Genomic DNA, 20,000 nt, shown 5'->3' with positions numbered 1-20,000 from the left:
ATTCATAGGAAAAGGAGAATCGTATTACTGATGTTTTTTATAACCTGTTCAGCAGTGGTTTGTATTTTTAGTAAAAGAACTTTCCTCCTTAGTTCTTGTTTATTCTGGAGTATTGTCTGCACATTGATAGGGTGGGAAGTCAATAAATTTCAGAGATTTGATTTCTGTGCATATGTTCAGATGTTTACTGAGTGAAATTTGTCTTGTTTTGGGATCATATATTTGTTGACGATGAATATTTAGTCTCATTCTTAAAGTGGGTTTAGTTTGTCCAGCATAGTCTTCTCTGCACCCATTGCATTCAATAACGTACATTAAATTCTTTGAAGAACAAGTAAAATGTCTTTTCATAGTAAAAGCTTGTGCTGATCTAAATTTGTAAGCATTGTCCTCAATAAAGTTCTCACATATTCTACAGTTGGATCAGCCACACTTTTTAACTGTTGGAATTGAATTCATAGTTAGTATTTTCACATTGGTAAGTAGATTTTATGGACTTTGGTTGCCTTTTGCATTTCATTATTTTGTATTATTCAAGTGCCTTTTTGATTCTTGGATTTTGCTTCAATAACGGGATGTTCTGATGGATAATGCTGAGTGTTTCTATGTTTCTTGGATTATGTGTTGTTATTATAAATAGAGTTCTAGGTGTATCTAAACTGTTTTTGGCTCTTTGTACTTCTTCAATGTTTATTGCTTTGGCACATTCTGTTCTATTCTCTATTAAAGTAGACATACTTTCTTTCAAGTATACCTGTCTTAATTCAAGGAGTATTTTATTCTGAACATCCAGATTGAAAACAATTGTTCGGATCCTTCTAGTTAGGTTATGTGGAATATTGGATTTGGTATGTCTTTAGTGACATGAAAAAAATTGTAAATAATGTTTACAGTCTGTTGGTTTGTAGTAGATGTTTTTTGGTATGTTTGTGTTATTCTTAATAATCAAAATGTCAAGGAAGGGTAGTTGTTTATTGTTAAATATGCTGGTGAACTGAATTCTGTTATTGATACTACTGAGTAGGAATTTGAAATTATTGAGTTCATTAAGATTGTATGTTCACAGAGTAAGGCAGTCATCTAAGTAACATTTCCAGTTTTTCACCTGATAACTTTTGTAAGTTGATATCACACCCTCTTTTGGTTTGTTCATGCATTTGAGCCTCTAGAAAAGTTATGACGAAGTTGGCATATGTTGGGGCAACTCTTTTGCTCATCACAGTTCCTGATATTTGTTGGTAGGTGTTTTTCTTGAAAATGAACAATTTGTTTTGAAGGATGAATTTTACTCTCTCTATCTGAATTGTTGATCAGTTTGGACTGGAATTTCATCAGGGAATTTTCTTATCTAAAAAACTATGAGATTCCAGTTTTTGGGTAAGAAAATGATTTTTGGCTGATCTGAACTTCCAGTGTCTGAAACACAATGAAGCTTGTAACTATGGGCAATACAGTCCAGTCAAATAATACTCTGCAGAAAATAAAAAATATATCAGAACCCACACTGCATGCACTGTACAGAATAACCACACAGCGATATATCATAACCTACACAACACATACTGTTCAGATTAGCCACCCTACAATATATTGCAATACACAAAATATATACCTCACACAATCACCACTCAATAAAATAACAAAAAACATACAATTGTATACATTCAATACTGTAATAGATTGTGCTATCAACTTGCATAACGCACATTCTACACAACTTCCACAGAATAAAACAATACATGCAATTTGTACAGCACATAATCTGAACAATATCAGGCATTCTAAAATATGTAGCACATTCTTTACAGTATATGATATACACAGATGAGACATTAAAGAGAAATAACAAAATAATAGAAATGCAAAAGGGATATAGTCTACAAGCACAATTCTACACCATATATTTTTCTTATTAAATGCCTGTATGTCACAGCTTTACATACTCCTTACATATGTGAATAAAGAAGTAAATATTTCTTTCCTTAAATATTCTGAAAGGGAAATGAATAAAATTAGTTTGATATGATGAACCACTTTCCAGAGAATTTATTAATAGTTTGGTAACGCAGAGTTAAGACTAAAACTAACTTGATGAAGACTACTCAATAATTAGAAAATGTCCTTCTGTTAAATATCCAGAACATTTTATGCTACTATGCAAAAATATTGCTCCATATATTTTGGTAATATACTGTGTGACATTGCCCTCAAAAAGTCAATACATCTATATATTATTATTATTATAATTCTGTAGTTTTATTTTTATAGTGTGCTTTCACTTCACTACCGAGCGCAGCTCTGTGTGCCTTAGGTATGCGCTGTGATTTGTTGTGATGCTCTGATGGTTATTGTATGGAAAGTGTTTTGCGTAGGATGTGTGCAGTGCCTAGTAGTGCAATTTTCTATATGTTATATGTGTTTGTAAGTCCTGGTGTTTTTGTTATGTATTTGTCTGAATATTTTTTATCATGCCTAATGCACCTACTATGATAGGAATTGTTTCTGTTTTTAGATTCCACATTCTGGTTACCTCTATTTCCAGGTCTTTGTATTTTGAGAGTTTCTCCATTTCTTTTAGAGACACGTTGTCATCTGCCGGTATTGATACATCAATTAGAAAGCATTTTTTTCTTCATGATCTCTGACAACTATATCTGGTCTGTTGGCCTTAATTTCTCTATCTGTGTGTATCGGCATATCCCAGAGTATGGTTGCTTTCTCGTTTTCTGTGACCTTTTCTGGTGTGTGCCTATACCATCTTTTTTCTGTTGTTATTCCATAATGTTGGCATAGCTTCCAGTGTATGTAGGTTCCAACTCTGTCATGCCTGTGAATATATTCCTTTTTAGCCAGGACTGGGCAGCCAGAGATAATATGATTTATTGTTTCTTGTCCATCTCCACATATTCTGCAGTTACTTGTTATATTTCTTTTCATTACATGTTCTTAGTAATTTCTGGTGGGGAGGCTTTGGTCTTGTGCTGCAATTAAGAATCCCTCTGTCTCTGCTTTGAGTCCTGAGCTTCTCGACCATTGCTGGGATTTTTATTTGTCTATTTCTTTTGCATTTAGTTTAGTCCAGTATTAGCTTTTCTTGCCATCGTTTTATCATGGTTCTTTGCTGTTCTAGTTTTAGTTTGGATTTCATTTGTTTTATAGCTTTTGTTGTTTCTTCATCTTCTTCTTCTTCTTCATATTTGTTAGGTGGTGTGATTTCTTGTTTGTATTTGTCAGTTTCCTTAAATACTGAGAACAGTTTTTTGTTTTGCTCGTGTTTTGCCGCTATTTGTATCAGTTTTCCTTCCTTCTGAAGTAGATATTTTTGCAGCCCTATGGTGGTTATTTTATAGTAGTTTTCCAGCTGTATAAGGCCTCTACCACCTTCTATACATTGTATATATAGTCTTTCTATGTCTGATTTTGGGTAATGCATCCTAGATCCTGTCATTATTTTTCTTGTTTTCCTATCTATTTTGGTCAGTTCATTTAGTGTCCAGTTAAGGATATTGTAGCTGTAACTTATAACTGGGACAGCTAAGTGTTAATACCTATTATCTTGTTTTTAGCACTGAGCTCTGTTTTTAGTATTGATCTAACTCGTCTATAATATTCTTTGTTTAATTTTCTCTCTCATTTGTGTGTGTTGTGTCTTATCTAGTTCATGGATTCCTAAGTATTTGTAAGTTTGGCTTAGGTCTAATTCTTTTATTTCATTGGTTTTATCTAGTGTGATGTTGCTACTCTTAACTAGTTTTCCTCTTTTCAGGGTTACTTTGGCGCTTTTCTCTAATCAAAATTTCATATCTATTTCTTTGATAAATCCATAAACTGTCTTTAGTAGTGTTTCCAGCTGTTTGTCATTTGCAGCGTAATGTTTTAGGTCATCCATATATAAAAGGTAGCTGATCGTTTTGCCGTAACATTTATATCCGCATCCAGTTCAGTTTAGCATATCAGATAGAGGTGACAGTGTCAAGCAGAAAAGGAGTGTATTATTATTATTATTATTATTATTATTATATTATTATTATTATTATTATTATTATTATTACAACTATTAATCTTATAAACAGTATCCTAATAATGATACTACTACTATATTAATTGAAACATAATTATTTGCTTACTCATGTATACTAATGTTCATGTATTTTCCAGTATATTAATCACACTAAGGATTTCCTAATATATATATATATATATCATCCAAATGCTTTCAGGTTTTTGCTGTGAAAGTACTACATCAACTAACAAAGAAACTTTGTATTGGCCAGTAACTAAAATAAGAACAACTGTGAAGATTCCATGTTATGCAAGTATGGCTACAAGATACTGGTATGTCTGCATTTTTATTTTCCTTTAATTTTGAATCTTCAGTTCCATCTTTTTGTGAGAGAATTCTACATGATAGAGATAATGAGAGAAAGTTATATATATCATTAATAAGTAGTGTATATATTTATATATATATATATATGCAAATATGTATGTATATATGTATGCATATATATATATATATATATATATATATATATATATATATATATATATATGTATATATAGGCACAGGAGTGGCTGTGTGGTAAGTAGCTTGCTAACCAACCACATGGTTCCAGGTTCAGTCCCACTGCATGGCACCTTGGGCAATTGTCTTCTACTATAGCCTCGGGCCGACCAATGCCTTGTGAGTAGATTTGGTAGACGGAAACTGAAAGAAGCCTGTCATATATATGTATATATATATATGTGTGTGTGTGTTTGTGTGTCTGTGTTTGTCCCCCTAGCATTGCTTGACAACCGATGCTGGTGTGTTTACGTCCCCGTCACTTAGCGGTTTGGCAAAAGAGACCGATAGAATAAGTACTGGGCTTACAAAAGAATAAGTCCTGGGGTCGATTTGCTCGACTAAAAGGCGGTGCTCCAGCATGGCTGCAGTCAAATGACTGAAACAAGTAAAAGGGAGTAAAGAGTATATATAAAATAGATAAAACACTTGATACAAGAATGCTGCATGGTAGAGATTGTGAAAGAACATTTAGTGGTACAGATTATGAGCAAATGTTTCACGGGAGGGATTGTAAGAAATGTTACATGACAGAGAAACTAAGAGAATGCTGTATGGTAGAGATTGTGAGAGAATATTGTATCGTTTGGTAAATAAACAACCTTATGTGATTAAGATGATTAAATTTTGTTTATGAGTTCAGCTATTTTATATTTTGTGAAGTATCTGGTATAGTCAATAATGTTAATATGCCAGCTTGTTCTTTTTGTATGTACCTGTGGTGTGTGTCACATTTACATCAGAAGAAGAAGCGTGTGGCAAAGCAAGAGAGAGGAAGTAAAATAGAGAGGGAGAGAGTGAAAGAGACAGTGAGTGGTGATGGCATTCATTTTGTGTTTTTAAATGTTTATCACATCGCAAGAAATGTAGATATGTAGATCAAAAGAAAAGTTGATACATAGATACATAGATACATTGTTAAATCAAAGAAAACTACAGCAAATATTGGATGTCACTTTCACTTTTCATTACCACACGAGGAAAAAAATTAACTTGCAAGTGGCTGAGTACTCCACAGACATGCATAGCATTAACGTAGATCACAGGGAGATTCAACCTCACACAGAATATGATGAGGCTGGCCCCTTTCAATTATAGCTACATCTCATTTTGGCCAGTTGACTGGAGCAAGATAAACCTTCAGGTGGTTGCAAGAAAATGAAAAAAGATCATATATAGGGGGCAGGAAAATCTTTTTAGTTGTTAGGGTCACTGTGGGTTTTATCCGGTCCTAACAGCAGCATTTGTGGGTCTTACTTTTACCAGCTGAGAGGACTGCAGCAAGGTGAAGTAGAGTACCTTGCTCAAGAACACAGCATGCTGCCAGGAATCGCACTCATGACTTACAATCCTAGCCACTGAGCCATGCACCATCACTCTTTTAACCATAGAGTAAAGGAATGAAGCAATAGAGACAGAGAAAGGAAAGCATCAATCATTTACAATGACAATTAGACTGAAATATGATCGATCTTTTCTAGCTTCTTTACTTTTAACAATGAAGAAGAGGGAAAGACATTTAGTAATGAATAGAGGGAAAGTCTTTCAGGTGTTTACATTTTTATTCTGGGAGTTCTAGAACAATTGGGTGTTAGTTCTCTCTTCTTTCCCCCACCCCTAGTACTTAATCACCTTCTTTCATAGTTGCTTATGTCTTTTAGTTGGTGGGAAAGACCATGTTTTCTTTTTCAGGCACGTTTAACGTTTTCTTTACAAACTACAAACAATCCACCTGTTCCCTTTCTTTTTTCTTTTTTCATATGAAAACTAATGCAAATTTCGAACAGGGTATAGCTGTGGAAAGGGACCAGAAAAATGGGTAATACCTCCTACAAAATGGGCAGGGAGAAAAGTTACCAACAGGTGGCTACACAAAATTCAACTCTATACTTTAAAGAATGTCTTCTACTATAGCCTCGGGCCGACCAAAGCCTCATGAGTGAATATGGTAGACGGAAACTGAAAGAAGCCCATCATTACTGAAAGAAGCCCAACAAAGCGCGCGGAATTCTGTTTTTGATTCGACGGTCATTCGGAATGCTCACAGCAGCCATATTCCTGCCACTCTATGTCACGCTGGTGAGACCCATATTGGAGTATGGGATTCAAGCCTCTTCTCCTTATCTCCTCAAAGACATACAGCACCTCGAAAGAGTCCAGAGGCTGGCTACCCGCATGGTTCATGGTCTCAAAAATTTGTCCTACGAAGAAAGGCTGAGGACGCTCGACCTTTATTCTCTTGAAAAACGCCGCCGCCGTGGTGATCTCATTCTCGCCCACAACATCATAATTGGGAAGTGTAACATCTCGAAGGAGCTGTTCTTCACTCCTGCTCCGGAGCGTCGGCTGCGGGGTCATTCCGAAAAGCTCTACCTGCGACGATTTCATCTCAATCGAAAGAGAGGAGCTTTCTCCGTCCGGGTTGCGGATCCGTGGAACAAGCTGCCAGACGAGATGGTGAAGATGCCGACGACCGCTTTGTTCAAAGCCTCCCTGGACCTCAAGTGGCCTGAACTCTTTACATGAACACCACCCTGTACTTAACTCCATGTCCCCCTACATGGCCTTGCTATTTGCTTTTGAGCCAAATTAACTAACTAACTAACTAACATATATATATATATATATGTATACATATTTATGTGTGTGTGTGTTTGTGTCTGTGTTTGTCCCTCAATCACCATTGCTTGACAACTGATGTTGGTGTGTTTGTGTCCCCATAACTTAGCTGTTTGGCAAAAAAGACTGATAGAATAAGCACCAGGCTTACAGGGAATAAGTCCAGGGGTCGATTTCTTCGACTAAAGGGCGGTGCTCCAGCATGGCCATCGTCAAATGACTGAAACAAGTAAATGAATAAAAAAATACCAGAAGAACGTTCCGCACCACTAAGCCAATAAAGTCCTTAGAATATTTACCATGTATTTCAAGGCTAAATAGTAATTCTGTTTACATTTGCATAACTGAGATATTTTGGTTGGATTATATAGTTATCGGCTTTATTCTTCTTTCTGTATTCTGTAACTGTCATAATATAGAAACATTTCTCATGGCACCAGCACACAATTTACAGATGTTTATTTATATTTTCCATGAAATTTTCATGGGTCCAGCTAGTATATTAGTATTATGCACACATGCTCCATCTTTTTGTGGCAGTTTTTATTTGACAATTGATATTAGGTATTAAATTATTGTAGTATATTCATCTTAAACTCTACACATTTTTTCATCAGTTAAGTAATTTTATTCTATTTGTCAAGCCATTTATACAAACAGGCATGTCCTTTACAGCCACTAACAGAAAAACCGCTCTCCAGGCAAGTTTTTGTTTGCATGCGTATTGCGCATATTGATATCTATATATATAAAAGTGAAGTTGTGTCTGTCTCCTACGATTTAGATTCCTAACTACTCCCACATTTTGCGATGCAGTGTAACCAAAAGCGGGTATCTTATAGTCGTGATTCATATCGAGCCCTTCTGGGTATTAGCGCACGTCTACGATGAGTCTACGATTTAAAAAAAATTTACCATCATTTTTCCGCATTTTTAATGCATTTTCGCTCGGTTTATATAAGGGAAGTAACTCTCTAAAAATGTATTATTAAATCTCAGAACGTAAAAAGCTACAGTAACACCCCCCCTTTGTGGTTAGCCATATTGAGATGGCTATTATACTTTACATCTCTAAAAATGCTTATATAGTTATTTCCCTTACAAACCCGAGCAACGCCGGGCGATACTGCTAGTTATATATAAATATAGATATGATGCATAAATTATAAAGTAATATGGTTCTATATTTAAGAGATGAGGAATTATGTACATTATTTATGTTTGATGGATATTTGTCCTCATTTTGTTTGTTTGTGTATAGCTTAACAAAGCTGTACCAGTATAGAAGATGGAAGTTAAATGATGGTGGTGGTGGTGGTGGTGGTGGTGATACTTTCTTTATGTAAGAACATCTTACATAAGTTTTTTATTCAGAATTGGTCACAGCTTTTACTTAGAGAAAGATTCTACTTCAACCTTGACATCTAACAAAACACCACACCAATAAATATATAATGTCTATGACAAACTTCTATAGCAATAAGTTATATTTTGCTCCTGTCACATATTTTGCAACTAGAAGTAGGTTGTCTTCTCCATTGCATGTGTTTTACAGCTAAATGTATGAAGCCATCTTTACAACTTTACATATAGCATATTATTCAACTAGGCGGTAACATTGTAGTTGAAAGATGGCCATATTCACTTACTATCAATATAACACAGTACTAGTGCTGGAACATAAGTCAACTTGAGCTGACCAAAGCCTTGTGAGTGGATTTGGTAGACAGAAACTGAAAGAAGCCCGTCATATATATATATATATATATATATATATATATATATATATGTGCATGTGTGTGTGTGTATGTGTGTGTATGTGTTTGTCCCCCCAACATTGCTTGACAACTGATGCTGGTGTGTTTACGTCCCCGTAACTTAGCGGTTTGGCAAAAAAACTCGATATAATAAGTACTAGGCTTACAAAGAATAAGTTCTGGGATCGATTTGCTTGACTAAAAAGTGGTGCTCCAGCATGGCCACAGTCAAATGACTGAAACAAGTAAAAGAGTAAAAGAGATCAGTTTTGAATGAGGTGAGTGGGATTAAATGATTTACTGCTAGACATTATAGTATTTATTCATGCCTTGCTACAGTTTGACTTCAAATCTCAGCCACATCGATGTTTTTCTGAAATCTTTCTAAGATTGAGGAAATATGATTCACAATATTTTACTTTATTTTAAAGAGGTAGTAGGATCATTAGCACACCAGATAAAATGCTTGGTGGCATTTTGTCCGTTTTTATGTTCTGAGTTCTCATTCTGCTGAGGTCGACTTTGCCTTCATCCTTTCAGAATCAATAAAACAAGTATCAATTGAGCACTGGGGTCGATGTAATTGATTTACACCCTCCCTTGAACTTTCTTGCTTACCAACCACATGGTTCCAGGTTCAGTCCCACTGCGTGGCACCTTGGGCAAGTGTCTTCTACTACAGCCTTGAGCTGACCAATGCCTTGTGAGTGGATTTGGTAGACGGAAACTGAAAGAAGCCCGTCATATATATATATATATGTGTGTGTGTGTGTGTGCATCAAAATTTGAAACCAATATTTTACATTATTTTTTTATTTTTTTGAAGCAACTCACAACCAACCCAATGTCTGTCACCATCAAATTGTCAACGCAATTCTTTGTGGGGAGAACCAGACATCTCTGAATGCAACAATACTGATTGGATTACTCGAAAGCTCAAGGACATGGAACAATATGATATTGAAAAGCGTGAGTAAGCAAGCAATTGTGCTTCTAAGTAATGAACAGGATGCTATCACCATCAGGCAGCAGATGTTCGTCCATGTGCTTCACATGTCCATGAAAGAATTAGTAGCAGCCTCTCTTGAGTGGCAATCAGAGAAAGACTTTTATATATATATCATCATCATCATTGTTTAACGTCTGTTTTCCGTGCTATATATATAAATATATATATATATATATATATATATATACATACATAGATATATATATATTTATATATAAATTAGAAAAAAAAACACCTTTAATCAATTCAATAATGAAAAATTAAATTATACCATCTAGAAAATTACATATTGTAGAAAGATTAAATATAAAATAAAACATATAACGATGATTAAGTAATGTGAAAAATAATAAATAAAACGTGTTTTGTAGCTATATTAAGAAATGATAATAAAAATATTAGTAGTAGTAGTAAAATCACTTCAATATAAATATAGCCACTCATCAGGTTAAAGATAACTACAATAATAAAATAATTAATTAATAAATATACATAAATAATCTTGTAAAATACAAATGTATTCTTAAAATATCCATCTATCTATCTATCTATATATATATATAATATATATATATATATATATATATATATATTATATATATATATGAGATACAAAATATCCATTAAGTGAAAACTAAATACAACACTTTAAACTATATACATTAAATCAAATTATCAATTAATACATTTATTTAATAAACATCCAAATAAAGTCTAATACCCATTAAACAATTTATACTAAAAACCTTAATGTTAATTAATATACACAATGATAGTACAAGCCATAAATACTGGAATCAAAAATAGGAAATGGTCCAAATATACACACCCCCATTATATAAACTAACTATGTTATTAATATATATGTAGTATCTATAGATTTAATATTTCACTCAATAATATAGTTGACCAAAATATCAATTAATATAAAAACTAATTTACTTAAATGTAATACTACGTGATAAATATACCACCTAATTATTAAATAATGTATTGTCTAACAAAACTAATTCTCAAATTAAATTATATGTAATACGTTAAATCACTTTCATCATCATCATCATCATGCTAGCATGGGTTGGACGGTTCGACCAGGGATCTGGGAAGCCAGAAGGCTGCACCAGGCTCTAGTCTTATCTGGCAATGTTTCTACAGCTGGATGCCCTTCCTAACGCCAACCATTCCGTGAGTGCTTTTTACGTGCCACCTGCACAGGTGCCAGGCGAGGCTGGCAACGGCCACAGTCGGATTGGTGCATTTTACGTGCCACCGGCACGGAAGCCAGTCGAGGTGGCACTGGCTTCGGACTAAATAAATAGATATCATAACTAATAACTATCAAGTAAATGAGGTGTATATTGCAGGCTACTCTTCGGGCCAAGAGTATCTTGATTATATGAAGTTTGCATTGTTGTTAGGAGCCCCATGTTAGGAGCACAAAGGAATCAATCAAAATGAGTTGAAAGCACTGTTTGAATGGAGATTATAATTATATTCTCCTGTGCTTTCTATGCATTCTGATCGAATCCTCCATGTGTTAAAATGGACCTCCCAATGACAAAGTAAATTTCATATAACCAAGATACCCTCAGCCTGAAGAGTAGTTTGTTGTATACACCTCATTTGGATATTTACTACTTCTGAGGTTTTGCTTGGTATAAAATAAATGTAGTTCTGATTTTATCTACTCCATTCCTTAACTTTTGTATATGCATATATAAATAATGTTTGTAGCCACTTCAACATGGCTGTCAATTTGAACAGACTTTACTGTAATTTTTTTAACCTCAAGTGGACATCTCCTCTAGCTGGTTAATGATGTACAACTGCATCTGGTATGTCGTGAGCAGAAGAGCAAACCCCTAACATCTTCTAGTGATGGGACCATCAGACTAGCTTGGTTTCAGGTTATTTCTGCCTCTCTTTAGTACTCAACACCTCGTCTGCTAGATCTGACAGTAGCTCACCTCTGCTCACAATATATATAATTTCATGCAACACACAATTGCTGATTTTGCAACAAACCAAAATGCTAGTTCTAAAATCCCTCTAAGAGATCAATGTACTAGTTGTACTAACAAGTAATGTTTGTGGCCGCTTTAATATGGCTGTCCATTCGAATGGACTTTACTGCAATTTTTTAACCCCAAGAGGACATCTCCTCTAGCTGGTTAATGATGCACAGCTGCATCCGATATATTGCGAGCAGGGGAGCAAACCCCTGCCAACTTCTAACAACAGGACCAACAGATCAGCCATCTCTAGCAGTCGAGGTGTCCAGTACTGAAGAGAAGCAGAAATAGCCCCAAACCAGGATGGTCTGCTGGTCCCATCACTGTTCACAATATATCGGATGTGGCTGTGCATCATTAACCAGCTAGTGGAGATGTCCTCTTGGGGTTAAAACATAGTAGTAATGTCTGTTCAAACAGACAGCCATGTTGAGGTTGTTACGAACATCCCTTATTAGTACAACTACGGCATTGATCTCTTAGAGAGATTTTAGAACTAGCATTTAATAAATTATTAGCATACACACACTGAATATATATTTCTTAATTTTCTTAGTCTTTTGATAAAATCCTATCCATCAACATGTAACTATTTCTATCGTACTCTAGCCCTGATGGGATTATACCTAATATTATTCAAAATGCTATTTTATTCTAATCTTTGGATTTATTCCAATCCTTGAAATTGCAATTATATATTGGACTGAATTGAAATGTACATTTTTTTTTTGGCAGTATGTTAATAAATGAATTAATTTTATATCCTACCAACTGTTCGTTCTTCTTCTTTAATCATATATATATATATATGATTAAAGATATGATATATATATATATATATATATGAACTTTTTGAGATATAGTGTACAAAAATTTTCCTCTACTTTTTATATAAATCAAAAAGTAGTTGTTTTGTTTTTTTTAAGAAATGGAGAAAGAGAGAAAGATAGGATGAAGGAGAAGAAAGAAAGAGAAAGAAAAGCAAAGAGGAGAGGAAGAGAGACAGAGAGAAAAAAGGCTTCTCTTCAATTATATTGTATCGATGTGGTTAACCCATTGAAATGTTATCACAATTCAAGATATCATTCTTGATTCAGTCGTTGTTTTCAGAAGCATTTCTTTCTCTCTCCTGCTTCTTCTCTCATTATATACATATTAACATATTTCTAAACATACACATTAGGATTGAAAAAGTGATATATATGTGGTCAACCTATTGAAATTCAGTTGCAATTCAAGATGTCATCCTTGATTCAGTCATCATTTTCAAAAGCTCTTGTGTGGAGGAATATATTGGGTCATCCCATAAATAATGCGTTTTTTTATATATTTTTTTCAAAATTAGTATAAATATAGTTCTTTTTAAATATGAAATATACTCTCCTTCATCATCATCATCATCATCACCATCATCATGGGTCCGCTTTCGATGCTAGCATGGGTTGGACGGGTCAACTGGGGTCTGTGAAGCTGGAAGGCTTCGTCAGGCCCAGTCAGATCTGGCAGTGTTTCTACGGCTGGATGCCCTTCCTAACGCCAACCACTCCGCGAGTGTAGTGGGTGTTTTTTACGTGCCACCTGCACAGGTGCCAGACAGAGCTGGCGAACGGCTACGAACGGATGGTGCTTTTACGTGTCACCGGCACGGGGCCAGGCGATGCTGGCAACGGACACGAACGGATGGTGCTTTTATGTGCCACCGACACGGGGCCAGACAGAGCTGGCAAACGGCCACGAACGGACGGTGCTTTTACGTGTCACCGGCACGGGAGCCAGCCAAGGCTGGCTTTCTACAATGCTCTTCCATCTATCTGGTATAGTTGCAAGGCTCCTCTTCCAAAATTCACTTGTCCATGGTGAAAAATACTCCTCTAGTACTGTTCTGACCTCATCTACAGAATTCATATTCTTTCCGTCCAAATGATTTTGAAGACTGTGGAATAAATGGATGGATGGAAGCACTCCGTCGGTTATGACGACAAGGGTTCCAGTTGATCCAATCAACGGAACAGCCTGCTCGTGAAATTAACGTGCAAGTGGCTGAGCACTCCACAGACACGTGTACCCTTAACGCAGTTCTCGGGGATATTCAGCGTGACACAAAGAGTGACAAGGCTGGCCCTTTGAAATACAGGTACAACAGAAACAGGAAGTAGTGAGAGAAAGTTGTGGTGAAAGAGTACAGCAGGGATCACCACCATCCCCTGCCGGAGCCTCGTGGAGCTTTAGGTGTTTTCGTTCAATAAACACTCACAATGCCCGGTCTGACACTTTCCGCTGTGTTGTTGCCTTTACTGAACTCATAAAGTAGAATATGCTGAATATGCTCCTTTGTCACTTCCATTCTAGCTTTGAAAAAATAACTGTTTAAATCGAACTGCACTCTTCAAACCTTGCACTAAAAATAAGTACAAGGTAAAATTATTACCTGCTTTTATAGCAAGTTGATGCAGGTAGTTTATCCCACCACTCTCCCACTTTTAGTTCATGCACTTGAAAAAAACTGCATTATTTATGGGATAACCCAATATATATATATACATATATATATATATACTCTTTATCTTTTATTAAACTTTTAATACTTTTGATATATATTTAAAATAAATAAATTAATTAATTAATTAATTAATAAAATAATATATAAATATAAAAATATACATACATACATACATATATATATATATATATTTTTTTATATATATAAAATTTATAAGTTTAAATTATTTAAATAATTTTTTATTTTTAACTTTTATATTTTAAAATTAATTTTATGTATTGGCTTATGTTTTTCACTGTTTGATTTGCCTAATAGTGGTTTTATCTCTAATTTAATATAATATAATATAATATATTTATACTATAAAATTGGATTTAATCCTAAATCTAATTTTTCCCTGTAAGTTTGGATTTATTCCCTAATATTTTATTATTTTTTATTATATATATATATATATAAAGGGGGAAAGAGGAGACAAAGAGAGAAACAAAAACAGTGGAATCAGTAAAAAAATTGAAAGAGGAAATATGAGAGGAAAATAGGGAGAGAAGAGAGACACCGATATTATTCTGCATTTGTGTATTGAAATTGTAGGCACAATTGAAATACTGAACATGATGAAACAATATCATGAGTATCGATAGATAAATTAAAGTGGAATAGCCTTAGTTTGGCAATACCTTTTATCTTTTACATGTTACAGACCAAAGACTGTGGTCATGTTGGGGCACTGCTATTATTAATTTTTTTTTTTTGTTATTAGATTTAAATACTTATTGGTATTATGAGAGTTGACAGATACATACCTTGGTAGAAGGAAAAGTAGATATTCAAATATGCTAATTTACACTGTGGAACTTCCACATGTCCACTTCCATGAAGTGTTATTTACTAGCATTTCCTTCTACTTAGCATATTTGTGATACTTTATATCTGTTTGTGATTGAAATTATATTTTCTGATGCAAATATTTCATTAAATGAATTAATAATGTTCCTTTCATATAAATTTAAACTTTTTCATAAATGAATGTTTTTTCTTGAGAATAGATTTCTGGAGAATAATATAAAATGTACGTAGGAAGGAATATACTATTGTGTTTGTATGTATGAAATTTGAGGATGACATTTCAGCTTAAATTTAATCTCAAATTGACTGTAAATTATCTTGAATTTCATGTTAAAATTTGATTCCAGAAAATACTGAGGATTTATCCACACAACTTTTGTATGTTACCCAAAAGTCACCGTACTTCAAAGTAAAAGACATCAACTTGGCTGTAAACATTTGTGAGAATATAGCATCACAAGTATCGAATGTATCTACCAATACAACAACAAACTATATACTTCATAGTATCAACGATATGATAGACACACCAGAGAAGATTTTGGTTGAGGCAGAACAATCTAAAAGGAGTGCTAAAAGGTAAAAATCAAATCATATTTCTTGTAACTCTGTAAATTCATCTCACTTATAATAAGTATACAGTTTTTAATATTTGATACATATTTGAATGGCAGCATATTATTTTCACACTGAAAAAATCCTATTAAAACATCACCATTTAATTTCTCTATTTTTTTACAGATCACTTTTTTATTTTGTTTTATTGCTGTCTGCATTCAGTTTTAAATTATACAAATATATTCTTAGATAGATTTTACATCAACGGTATTTTAACTGAGGGATGATTGATCCCTCTTCATCATGTACACTATAATCTTTCTTTTCGTCATCATCATCATCATCATTTGTTGTAATACCAATTTATCCAATTAATAATGAAATAGATTTTACAGATGAATCAATGATACATGAGATTCTTTATTATGAATGCAACTGAACTTACAGAACTGTAATTAATCCCTCTACTTTTATCAAACAGTTAGGTATATGTACTTTAGCTTTGTTGTTGTTATTATTATTGTTATTATCATTATGCAAGTGTGGAAAAAAGTTGACCCAGAAAGAAGAAATTGGATGGACAAATCTTATGAATCATATAAAACACCAGCATCCAGCGTATTCTACTACACTAGCAACTTCTTTCACCAAGAAGTAGTTTGGTCAGTTGCTCAGCCTTAAATGTTTATGGTTGTATTGAGTATGTGTTAGTTTAAAACCATTTTCCTTTACTGAAGAAACCACTGACTCATAAGTACACAAACTTAGGAAGTATGACAAATGTGACCTTAAAGAAATACATGGAGAAACTTAATCAAGAATCGGATAAGAAAATATATGATGAACTTCCATGTAAATTTTCGTTGGTAATCAATGGTTGGACTAAGATTTCGACATATTTCTTACATCTTATTCGTGCAGTTATCAAAATGACTATTATACTGTTTTGCTGCCATTTTCACCAATGTTAAGTGAAACATCATTCACTGCTTCTGCTTATTTTGAATTTATAGAGAATGTGTTAAGTGTCTATAAGAAAAAATTTAGAAAATGTAGCTGTTATTGGAGATAATACTGAAGTGAACCAATCTATAGCAAATTTGTCTAGAATAACATTGATTGGATGTGCCTCTCATAAATTCAATCTAGCTGTTTCTGCTTATCTCAAGAAGCAGGAAGTTCAGTTTCATGAAATATGTTGATGGGCAAGCTAAAATCATTAAAAGACGTGGGTAAACTTTGGGAAAAAACGTCTTTGCAACCTCTACAAAATAGACCCGTTGGTTCAGTACTTATGACATGACTGAAGAGGACATAAATCTTAAGCCGTTTTTAGACTCTTTTCAAGGTAATCCTTTTCTACTCTTGGCACAGGTCCGAAATTTTGGGGTGAGGGGGTTAGTCAATTAGTACGCAACTGGTACTTAATTTATCGACCCTGAAAGGATGAAAGGCAAAGTCAACCTCAGCGGAATTTGAACTCAGAACGTAAAGACAGATGAAAGCATTTTGCCCGGCGTGCTAACGTTTCTGCCAGCTCACCACCTTAAAGGTAACCCAAAGCTGGTTGACTATTTGTTGACTCCATGTGATCATAATGCTCTGCAGACTCTAAAAGACAATTTAGTAATGTTACACTCAGTAACAGACGCCTTGCAAAGAACAGAAATAGATTTGGGAGATGCTCGAATTTTTTTTGATGAAATTCTTGCATTGTATCCTTACGATGAGTTTAAAAAAAATATTTGTTTCCATCGGCAGCCATTGTGCACAGCCCAAATTTTGAAAGTGGAGGTGTGAAAATTTTACCTGCAGAAACTGAGCTAACTGCAGAGGAAGTGGCTGCTCTACATCAGCTGAAAGTGGTGACAGACACATCACAACAGTCTGATTTCCCTTTAGAAGATGATGGTTTTGCCTCAGTTTTTTTTGAAAAAACACAAAATAGATAAAATTTCACTTCAGCAATATTTGAACCGTAGATTTTTGTTACCAACGTCCAACATCTTGGAACGTTTCTTCAGCTCAGCAAGTTACGCTTTCAGTGAGTTTCAGTAATACTAAACCCCAGTGAATTTAGAAATGCAATGATTTCTAAAAGTCAATCATGCTTTCTGGGATGAAGAATTGGTCTCAGAAATCTGCAATTGTTCATGATCTTTTGCTGTATTAGAACATTTTAATTGTGCTACTTGTTTGAGAAACTCTCTCAATTAAAGATCTTCAATTTATTTGCTTTTCAACTACAGTACAATGTAGAGTATACATACATGTTGTTTGTTCCCTATTCTAAATCAATAAAATAGTAAAATTTTTTGAAACTATAAAATGTACCTTTTATTTTCCTATGATTTTGGCTCTTAACTAAATTGAAGCTAACACTCCAAAATGTATGGTGTTTTTATATTTGGCAAAATTATTGACAATTAATTGCAATAATTGATTGGCTTGTAGCCTAATTAAGCTTAATTGATTGCTCAGAAAATAATTGATTGGAAAGGTTCCAGTGAATTATTTACAACTCCTGCTCATAGGTTTAAGTACGTAGTGAAAAAGAATGGTCAAAATCGTTCTGAACTGGGGTGGCAGGAGTGAAAAAAATTTTCAAAATCTTTTTCTTTTTTGTTTCCCTTGAAAAGATGACTCCCACACAAACACACACACACACACACACGAAGACTTTGGTGAAAAACATTAGAAAAAATCCCTGTCAAAATGGAGAAATTCGAACTTATGAGCTGAAAATACAGTAGTGTCCTGATTTGTGCAGAGCCCTAAGCAACTTGGTGGCAAACTTCCACTGGAGAACAACTTCTAGTATCCTCAAAGGAACAGTGGCGTGAGTCTAGATAAAAATGAAATATGAAGTGACTGATATTAGTTAACAAATAACTACCTGCAAATAATTACTGCTGATACAAACACCATGTTTGTGATTTAAATATCTCCATCTTTGACTTAAGGTATTGTTAGAGGTAGTATATTATTGTTTGATCATTTAGCACAATCCTGTGTATTGACATGCCCACATGCATATCTCAGTGATAAATTAAGAATTTAAACATGTCACCACTTTCCTTCCCAAGTACATCATTTCTCTGTTGAGCTTTGTTAATCATAAATCCTTTTATTCCAATAGCTTCTTTTCTTAAACTACTGCTGTCTGGAGCTCAATGTTATCATCTTGTTTTCTTCTGGTCTATAATATTCAGTCCTTTAAGATCTCTTTTGATCAACATCTTTTGAATACATTGGTCACTTCTTTTCCTTCTTTGTAGTCCCTTACACTACAGTAGCCTCAAGCCTTGCTCGGGACAAAATCATTAAAGACAACTTTTAAAGTAATTTGAATAAAGGAATTCATTGTCACTGATTGAATATATTTTTCTTGATTTTCTCATAGAATACTGGATGTTGTAGAAGCAATCACAGAAAACATTCAACTGAAAGAAGAACAACTCAGTGCTTCATATTCAAACCTTGGCATTGGTGTTACCAAAATGGAAAATACTAATTTCAATGGTAGTTTCTATGGTATTTTATCAGATACCAATGGAAAAGCGGCAAGGAATATGGTAATTTTTTTCTCATGATTACTCTGCTTTTGACCATAGGTTCTAAACTGTAGCTGATACAAAACAGTAAAAATGAAGTATTATTTCCATATAAAGCTGTACACTGCTTGATACAGCATACAATATAAAAAGACGTTAAATATACACATAAAGTAGATTAGCAATAGAGGTACCTGTGTGTGTGTGTGTGTATATGTCGAAGATTATCATAAATATACATATGTGTGTGTATGTGTGTCTATGTGTACATATATTGATATATATACATATATCAAAATATACATGTATGTGTGTATATACCTAGATAGATAAGCAGTCATCTCTACAATAGTATGATAGTGCAAGTATTTATACAAGGTGGTATCAAAAGATTCCCAGACTAGTTCTGTAGTATGCCAAAAGATGGCAGCACATGGTTGCATGTGCAGTGAGACATAGCAGTGACCTTCATGAGGCAGTGTACCAAGTGTCATTGCAGGAAATGAAATCCAAGAAATCAAAATTTCTTAATGAAGTTGGAAATATAAGGAACTAGCAGTATCGCCCGGCATTGCTCG

General features: G+C 34.2%; 1 protein-coding gene across 9 annotated transcripts in view; it reads left to right on the top strand.

The window, feature by feature from the left end:
- LOC115215648 (adhesion G-protein coupled receptor G6-like) overlaps nt 1–20,000 on the top strand; it is a 124,721-nt gene that overhangs the window by 83,408 nt on the left and 21,313 nt on the right. For all 9 annotated transcript variants that reach the window (XM_036505744.1, XM_036505745.1, XM_036505746.1 and 6 more), the window contains 4 exons: nt 4,221–4,335; nt 9,767–9,909; nt 15,658–15,889; nt 19,272–19,443. In XM_036505744.1, the coding sequence (XP_036361637.1) occupies nt 4,221–4,335; nt 9,767–9,909; nt 15,658–15,889; nt 19,272–19,443 (662 nt within the window). The remainder of the gene's footprint in view (nt 1–4,220; nt 4,336–9,766; nt 9,910–15,657; nt 15,890–19,271; nt 19,444–20,000) is intronic.

The sequence above is a fragment of the Octopus sinensis genome, linkage group LG9 (genome assembly GCF_006345805.1).
Source record: "Octopus sinensis linkage group LG9, ASM634580v1, whole genome shotgun sequence".
Classification (NCBI taxonomy): Eukaryota; Metazoa; Mollusca; class Cephalopoda; order Octopoda; family Octopodidae; genus Octopus; species Octopus sinensis.
Note: the sequence above shows the minus strand (reverse complement) of the source record. Positions and strands in the feature narration are given on the sequence as shown.